Source organism: Pinus tabuliformis, chromosome J, assembly GCF_031772625.1.
Source record: "Pinus tabuliformis cultivar Carrire ecotype Pingquan chromosome J, CPIR1, whole genome shotgun sequence".
Taxonomy (NCBI): Eukaryota; Viridiplantae; Streptophyta; class Pinopsida; order Pinales; family Pinaceae; genus Pinus; species Pinus tabuliformis.
The window spans coordinates 87,494,655-87,503,956 of record NC_142295.1 but is presented as its reverse complement, the minus strand read 5'-3'; the positions used below and the strand labels follow the sequence as shown (position 1 = coordinate 87,503,956).

General features: G+C 35.3%; 1 protein-coding gene across 1 annotated transcript; it reads left to right on the top strand.

The window, feature by feature from the left end:
- The first annotated feature begins 7,713 nt into the window (after positions 1-7,713).
- Positions 7,714-8,466, top strand: LOC149225639 (uncharacterized). The gene has a single exon (XM_089379975.1). It carries the CDS (start codon positions 7,714-7,716, stop codon positions 8,464-8,466), a length of 753 nt encoding a protein of 250 aa, XP_089236101.1.
- The last annotated feature ends 836 nt before the right edge of the window (positions 8,467-9,302 follow it).

Below are 9,302 nucleotides of genomic sequence, written 5' to 3'. Positions count from 1 at the left end.
TGACGAGGAACGACTATATTTGATCAGGAAACGGCTACAATAGAAAGGGTATAAATAGAGAGAGTAGGTTATCTAACGGTTATATTTGACCAAGAACGGCTATATTTGACCAGGAAACAGCTGCAATAGACAGGTTAACCCACAAGACCAAGAAATATGGAAAAAGACATATAATTAGTTAATTAAATAATTAATTAGTTAGTTTTAATTCTTTTGCAATTAAATGTAAATTGTTTGCATTAGTTAATTTTTAGTTGAATGCAAGCAATTTATTTAATTAATTAATTATATGTCCCTTTCCATATTTCTTGGTATTGTCCGGTTACGTTGTCTCTTGTACTCGTTCCCTGGTCAAATATAGTCGTTAGATAACCTGTTCTCTCTATTTACACTGGAGCCATGATCTGGTTCTCCACACTTGTTGGTTTGAAATGCGTCGGCAAATGAAAAAGGTCATTTCGTCTATAAGTTAGACTACACTCATTTAGTTTAGGATTAGAATTTTATATTTAGTTTGGAATTTTTTATATTTTCATGTATGTTTTATCCAAAACATTTGATTAATTAGGTTTATTTTATGTGTGCTTATCTAAAATATTTGGTTACAATAGGGTTTTTAGATTTAGTCTCGATCTTTTTGTATTTTTTATTTGTAGTTTTTCTTTTCAAACAAAAATGAGAATAAGATTTATATTTCTTTTACATAAGAGATGAAGTTGTTATGTTGCCAAAACTATACAAAATTTGGAATTTGACCCAAATAGAGCTTCCTTTACATTGGAGTATCATTTGTAGAATTTTGCCAACTACTATATTTGAGCTACTATATTTGTAAGCATATGTGTGCCAAAAAAGCTTGCAAAATTAAATAACATTTACAAAGGAACATGCATGTAATCTAATGAGAGGGACCACCTTCTCTCTTGGTATTTTTATTGTTGAGGAGACTCAGTGACATTTAAATTAGAAACCAAATGAGGAGACTCGCAGTTGGATATAGTTGGTTTGGTAGGTCCTTGATCCTTTGTTAATTGAAGGTTTTCAATTTGTTGGTGCACGCTAAGCATCTCACCCTCATTTATTCAAATGATACTCCATTGTTCAACCAATATGTCCATGACCAATGTTATGCTTGAAAGAGTTTTGTTATGCTTCAATTGTAGGGTGAAAATCTCATCCTCTAACTAATTGATTTTGTCCAAATGAAACTTGATTTCTTCATTTATAGAGTTAGTCATCTTTAACACAAAGTTCCAATTCTCTTGCACACCAATCCTTCTAGTATTCAATTCAGTTTGAAATGCTTCCAAAAGCAATGAAAGGAGAATCTAAAGAGGTATGGAATCAAGACTTCCCATTGCCCAAAACCAACTCTTGGCCTTTGAGATCAAGACTACTTGATCTAGGCAAAGGTCCTAAATATCCCAGTACAACCTGACACCAATAATGTAACTAATGACTCACCTCCTTCAAATTCACAAGTTTTGCCCCCCCTTGTGCCCAATCCACCCCGGCCAATTGTAGCAGATAAATGACAAACAAAACAATGTCGACTCCCCTAAGAGCCACCCACTTGATGACCAATTCACTCCGTACTATTATTAATTCTCAAAGCAAGAATATTGACATAATCCCCCTGCTCATAAATAGCCCTTACAATAACCCCTCCTTCACCATCCCTGGAGTGATATAACAATAGCACAAAAGCAGTTGAAATAAACTAAGCAATTTACTATCTTTACAATTTTCAACCATCCTCTGCTAAAATTGAATACTGGATTTCCATCACTATGAATAAGGAAATTAAGTGGGAGACGCCCTTGAACTTACCTTGAAAAAGATGCATATACCATAATGGCTCATATTTCTTTGTTGAAATCAAAACTTTTTCACGTTGCATTTGTTCTCTCTACACCGAAGTCCAAACATGGGGTTGATTCATTAGTAAGGGCATAGTTATGCATGTCAATGGAATGTGAAATTGATGCACCTTAAATTATGGGAGAGTGCCTTCCTCTATCCTCGTGATTTTATGGATTCTCAAGCTAGAAATCATACCATTCCTCATGAGCTCCCACCTTAGGAAGAGATAGTCATCTTTTATAGAATGGACTCAAGCATGCCAGACTTTGGATGATAGTGTGTCAACACTCTCCTCAACCACCATTGCCTCCCCTAGACGTTGGCTTGATGTCATGGGAGTGTAACTCCACCCCATACCAACCAAAGTGCTTTGTGTAATCATTGTCACATACATGTTTAACAATAGGAGGATTCTAAATCTATTTTTTAGTTTCCAAATAAAAGCACTGCATTGCATGTTATCAAGCCAGAGAGGTTGTCATTTGGCTCTCTCCCTTCTGGGGACAAATCTCATCTATTTTGCTTTTATTATTTATGGAATAATGCAAAAAAAAAAAATGTATGTTGCCTTCTTACTTATCCAAGAGATAGCCTAACTCCTTCATTAGCCAACGAGTATGCAAGTTGATTATCTTACACGATGATGTGATATATTTTATGTTTTTCAATCCTTATAGAAGCCCCCTTACTTTAATTATAGGCTTCACATGAAACGTATTTTAAAAGAGATCTATTACTTAGACTCTAAATGATTATTTTGGAGTGTCCCAAAATAGTAGGCTTTGGATCCCTTGCTTAGTGACTAGCATCAATCCCTAATACAATGCCTAAGTTTTTCCCTGACTTTTTAATCTTTTCCCAAGCCCTACGAAAAAGTTAATTCTATCATTTTATTGGAGTGAAGAATAATCCCTCCATTCCTATCATCCCTTATGTGCGGTTTTATTCCTAACATTTGGTTGATTAGATTTATTTTATTTGTGATTTATCCAAAATATTTGGTGAATTGAATTTGTTTTATTTGTGTTTTTATCCCAAATATTTGTGGTGGATTAGATTTAGTTATGATTTTTTTTTTTTTTAATCCACAATATTTAGTTAATTATATTTAGTTTGGAATTTTGTATTTTTTGTGTTTTTATTTGAAATATTTGGTAATTAAATTTAGTTTAAATTTTTGGGATGAATAATTGTAATTTTTTTTCAATTCAATTCTATAAAAAATAAAAAATAAAATAACACGTTATTTTTTAAATAATATTTAAGGTTTTCCGTATTATTTCAAAAAAATTAAAATAGGATTAGAATTTTTTGTATTTTTTATACCATCTTTTATATAAAGCATTAGATCTGGGTGATCAATAAAACATATACTTCTTTCATTGGAAAATATGTTGTAAATATAAATAACACGGATATGCCTTCATTGCGTCAAGAGACGTATTCTACAACCCAGTATGTGAGTGATGTGTAAGTATGTCACATCTCCAATATATATATATATATATATATATATATATATATATAACACTCTATCACTCTAAATGAACTACTCTCTTCAAACGTGAACTAAATAAATTGTGTTCATTGAAGATTGATAGATAAGTTAGGAATGACACGGGATGAATAAATCAATGGATGTAAAAAAAAAAAAAACGGCAAGCATGGCGAACGATCAACTAAAACTTTAAATTCAATGCACCTCTGATTAAGGTACATAAATTCAATATTTTCTTTAACAAACCTATATAAAAAATGTTTTTATTATGGGAAAACATTATTCTATATATATATAATTATATATAATTATAATTATAATTATAATTTTCAAATTGCATTTTGTCTACCTAAGAAGACTATTAAGAATCTTCTAACCAATTTCCTTTGTTTGACATGCACATATCTCTCATGAATTTAAAAATGAGAAGTGACATTGGTTTAAATGTAAACAAAATTAAGCCTTTAATCTATGGAGACGCCATACCTTGGTTCCATAATTGTAATTATGCACAAGCATAGATCCATTTTAAACCTGGATCTATCTAACATCAAGGCGGATCAAATCTCTTAAAGTGCAAACATTTCCTCAAGTTTTACATCCAAAAAAGAGGTTTTCACCTCGAGAGATTTGATTCCTCTTGGCGCTTAATAGATCTGGTATTAAGATGGATATATGATGGTAATTAAATTTTATGTTACTTATACCAATTTTTAAATGTGTTGTTTTAAGAATTTTTAAAGCAAGATTGGAGAAATATGTAATTTTATACAAATTTTTATTTAAAATATTAAGTTACATTGTTTAATGAAATATATATTTTTTAAAGCCTTGAGGGGTAGTTTAAACGGTAGAGTTTTCATAGTTAAAGCATCTTTGTTATTGAGAGGTCATGGGTTCAATTCTCTCGACACAACTCTTGAGTCAAGCTCTGTGGTTGAGTCAGCAGGAAGGGATCCCTTTGGGTGGATCTACATAGTATAAATATTTCGTGGACGTAGTGGTCATTGATCTCCACATTCGTGAACCACATAAATGTGTGTTGAATTTGGGAAAATAACACAATAATGTACTTGTCGTTCGTGAACAACATAAATGTGTGTTGAGTTTGGGAAAATAATACAATAATGTATTTGTAATTAGATTTTTACTTATAATAAATTAATATGTTGAAGTTTTAATAAATATATATATATATATATATATATATATATATATTGGTATAATGATTTTAAATCTTATCAAATAAATATTTGGAAATCTTTATATTTTATATTTTAGTTTAATTTAAAATGTATATTTATTTGATAAAAGAAAAAGTTGTAAATTTATCTAAATGACATAGAAATGCACTTGTAATCACATTTTATGTTAGTCGTAATAAACTTCTATAATATATTGTTTCAAGGATTTTGAAAATAAGTGGTGGTAAGAAGGGGAGGGGTGCTCTATTGTCCCCAAGAGAACAAAGTGTTTAGGTATTCATGGGGTCTTAGTTATATGAAAAATAATCAATTAGAGATATATGGTCTTTACGAGGGACTATTGTTAGCATATGTGGACACACTTACGATTATGGGAGATTCTCTCCTCACCCTGCATCATGTGGTCAAAGGCTCTCTCCCAAAGGAGAAATCTATGAAAAACATCATAAAAAGAATCAGAAAACTTGAGGAAGATATCACATCCAAAGCATATTTCCATGTGCTATGAGACTTCAATGGAGAAACAAACAAGTACGTTAATGACGGATGTAAATTGAATATATGTGAGTTAAAGATCAATGGCTAAATTAATTATGTTGTAATTCCCTCTGAAAAATTTAGTTAAATTGGTTGATACAAGAAAATATAACGATTGAAGATTAAGGGGCCCAAGTGTCTCCTAGACAACCCTAACTGACACATGCATGAAGACAAGCCACCATGAAAGATTTCATAATCAATTAGTAGCTTTATGTGTTGTAATTTTTTTGTTTTTTTGGGGTAGTTTTGTAAGGTATTCACCTACAAAACCCATTTTTGTTGCTTAGATATATTATCCTAAGGAAAATAATGTAATTCTATTGAAAAGGAGAAAACAAGTGAATTTTTTTTTATGAATTAGCTTTGTAATACATGATGTATTTAGTGCATAATTATATAATACAAATACTCTTTGTGTATTCATATGGAATATAACATATTTAAAGGGTGAATTAAACCATCCTAGATCTATCTCAACTCTGAGTCTACCAAGCTTCAAGAGGTGTCAAATCTCTTGAGATGAGAATATCTTAAGATACAAAAAGATTTTATCCTCTCGGCACTTGGTAAATTCGAAATTAAAATAGATCTAAACTCATTTATATATGTATATATGTATGTTTTAATTTTAAATATTAAATTAGAATGTTGGATAAAAATATATATATATATATATGAAAATATTATGAATTTATGCCCAATAAAAAAGAGATGCACTTCTAACAAAAATTTAAGTTAGTTATAATAATTTGAATTAAGTATTTTTTATATTGAAAAAAAACAAATAGAATAGGAATGTATTTGTAGTTAAGTTGAAAAATAGTTATGACCATTTTTTATAATATATTAATTTAAGGAATTTAAAAGAAGATGAGATGTATTTTTTATATTTTTTATTTGTGTGTTTAATAAGATATATATTTTTGTGATAAAAAAATTAATTAGGTTTTGATGTAATGAAATTTAATTTTGATATAGTGTTTAATTAGAAGAAATGTAATTAATAGATAAAATGACAGTTTTTTGTTTATGTAAAATTAGATAATATAAAAAATCGATCGATCGGACTGAGCTTTTAGCTCCTGCTGTAAACCCTGGAGTCTGCACCCTGCGCGTTCGACTACCTGCGAGCGTGTCCGCTCTCGGCCGCCCTGCTCCCTGCGGGCATATCCACCTGGGGCTCCCTCTCTCCACTGCGGGCGTGCTGGTTAATGGAGGTCTGCATTGGTTTTTGACAGGCCCACCCCTAGGGCTTGCGGTCATGGAGGCACTGGGCTCTCCCCAGGCGCCCCCCCATCCTCCTCCACCACTCTCGCCTTCTGAGGCCTTCAATCGGCTTATGGCAGGGCTTCCTAAGAAGAAGAACTCTGAAGTCACGAAATTTGTCAAAAAGCTGGATGATATCCCAGTGATCTCTCTCCCTCCTGAAACCCCGATCCAAGTTGCTTTGTCTCTGGTCGAACGGGCTCTCATCGGCCAGTTTACTTAGCTATGGCCGTCTCCAAAAACCACTGAGAGCTAGGTCAACAAAAATTGGGCGTCGTTGATCAAAGAAAATGTTACTTCTTACTTTCTGGGGAGAGGATACTTCCTCTTCGAATTCACTGCAAAGGAAGACAAAGATCTGATCTTCCAAAACGGCCCCTACTTCATGGGCCCTCAGGGTTTGTATTTGAACAAATGGAAATCGGATTTCGATCCGGCAGTAGATGTGCCCAAAGCAGTTCCGGTGTGGGTTAGACTCCCGAATCTCCCAGTCCATTGTTGGAATTGGGACTCTCTGATGCACATTGGAAATGCCCTGGGGAAATTTATAGACCGAGCAAACAATAAGGACCAATACGACTGCGCCAGGATTTGTGTAGAAGTAGATCTGGAGGTAGGGCTTCCTGAGGCCATCAAAATAAATGTAGGAAGCTGGACGCATCTGCAGAAACTGGATTATGAGCAGTTTCCCTTCAAATGTCGGAAATGTCATGTTTATGGTCACTTCGCCAGAGGCTGCCCAACCAACAACGAGGTTGTGCAGGGAAAGGAGGATGGATGGAATCAAGTCAAGCGCTCCAAACCTTCCAAGTCACAGAAGCCGGGAGGACCTAGTGGCAAAGGACCTCATCAGTCTTATGCTCAACATATTCTGACTAATCCAACTTTAGAAAATAAGTTCGACCCTCTCAGCTCGCAACCAGAGAAAACCCAGGAGGTAGAGATCCAAAAGGAGACAGAAGCTACTCAGGAGATCAAGAACCAAAAACTAGGCTCTCCAAGCAAAGGTACATCTTCAGCCTCCCTCAAAGGTATAAGCACTGAAAACCCCAAAGGTAAGAACTTAGAAGATAATGAAGAAGAGCAGAACACGGATGAGTCAGAGGAGGAAGGAGAAATAGGAGAGTCCCAAACCTCAGTAAGAAGATCTATGAGAGGCCGTAAAACGGACAGGGAAAAAAGAGAGGAGGAGACGTACAAGGAAAAATTACAAGGCAGCCAGCCAACTCTGGAAAAACTGCTAGCCTCAAAACTTAGGATGCCGAAAAGCTAGCCCCAAGGCTCCAAGGGAGCCCACCAGAAACATAAATAATGAAGGTCATCTCCTGGAATTGCAGAGGTATGGGGAGTAAAGTCAAGGAAGAAGCCATGAGAAGCCTGATAAGAATAGAAACTCCAGACATACTTCTCGTCCAGGAGACTAAGCTTGAAGACATAGTCTTCCTTCAAGCAAGCAAGAAACTTTGGTTTAAAAGTGAAGCAAGAGCAGTCTCTGCCAAGGGCGCCTCGGGAGGGATTGGCACTCTATGGAACGCCAATAAATTTGCAGCCATCAGTGAGGCTAGCAATACTCACTGGTTGCTGCTGAAAATGCAGAATTTGGATACTAAAGAAATACACTGCATCTTCAACGTATACTCTCTAGTCAGTGCGGGGGAAAAAAAGGTTTGTTGGGACTCGATAAGACATCAAGCAGACTTAATGAACCTGGAAAATATTATTATTGCTGGAGACCTCAATCTCACCCTTCACTCGTCTGAAAAAAGGGGAGGTAGTGCAGTTCGAGATCCGGCAAGGGAATGGGCGGAGGATCTCATGCAAGACTGGGACTTGCTGGATATCAAGCCTTCTTCCGGTAAGTACTCTTGGACCAATAAAAGAATAGGCCCTGGTCATATTGCTGCCAGATTAGACAGATTTTTCATTCAAAGCTCCTACTTGTTGCTTGGCTTAGAGCCCAGAATGCACATCCTTGCTAGCAGTATCTCGGATCATAAACCCATAAAGCTAGATCTACTAGCCCATCTTGATCTGGGTCCTATTTCTTTAGATTCAGTACCCTCTGGGTCAAGGAGCCAGACTTCATGTAATTAGTTAAGGATTGTTGGAGTCAACCTGTTAAAGGATCTCCTTTATATATCTGGGAAGAAAAGCTCAGAAGGGTAAAAGGAGCACTAAAAAGATGGGCCAAAAACCTGTCCAAACCTGATATAGAAAGAAAAAATATTAAAGTCTCCCTTGCCACTCATCAAACGCATATGGAGAATGCTATAGTCACAGAGGAACTGCTGGATCAAGAGGCCCATCTGCAACAGTGCTATCATAAGGCCTGTTTAGCTGAAGAGGAATACTGGAGATTAAAATCTCAAAATCTTTGGCTCAAAGCAGGGGACAGAAACACTGCTATTTTCAACAAACAAGCACAGATCAGAAAATGCTTCAACACTGTTTCTAAGATTAAGGAGGACAACGACACTTACAAGGAGTTTGCAGACATTAAGAAAGCGGCCTACGCCCATTTTCTAAATCTGTACAGTGAAGAAAAGGATCAGCAACAATCCCCAGATTTGTTAGACTCTATTCCTTCTGCAATTTCTCCTCGTATGAACGAAATCTTGGAGGCCAAAGTCACTAAAGACGAAATTAAAAAAGCCCTTTATGATATGGATCCGGATAAGGCCCCTGGGCCGGATGGCTTCTCTGCCAGGTTTCTCCAAGTCTGCTGGCCGATTGTTGAAAAGGACCTGCTCAAAATGATTCAAAAGTCACAAAACACTCAGAAAATAGGCGGCAGCACAAATTCTGCCTTCTTAGCCCTCATACCTAAGGAAAAAGGCGCCAGCAACTTCAGTAGATTCCGTCTGATTTCCTTATGCAATACTGGGTACAAACTAATCACAAAAGTAATAGCAAATAGACTGAAGCACATT

What these genes read in the sequence shown, in the direction of transcription:
- LOC149225639 (XM_089379975.1), top strand. Translation starts at nt 7,714, where the DNA reads ATGGGGAGTAAAGTCAAGGAAGAAGCCATGAGAAGCCTGATAAGAATA.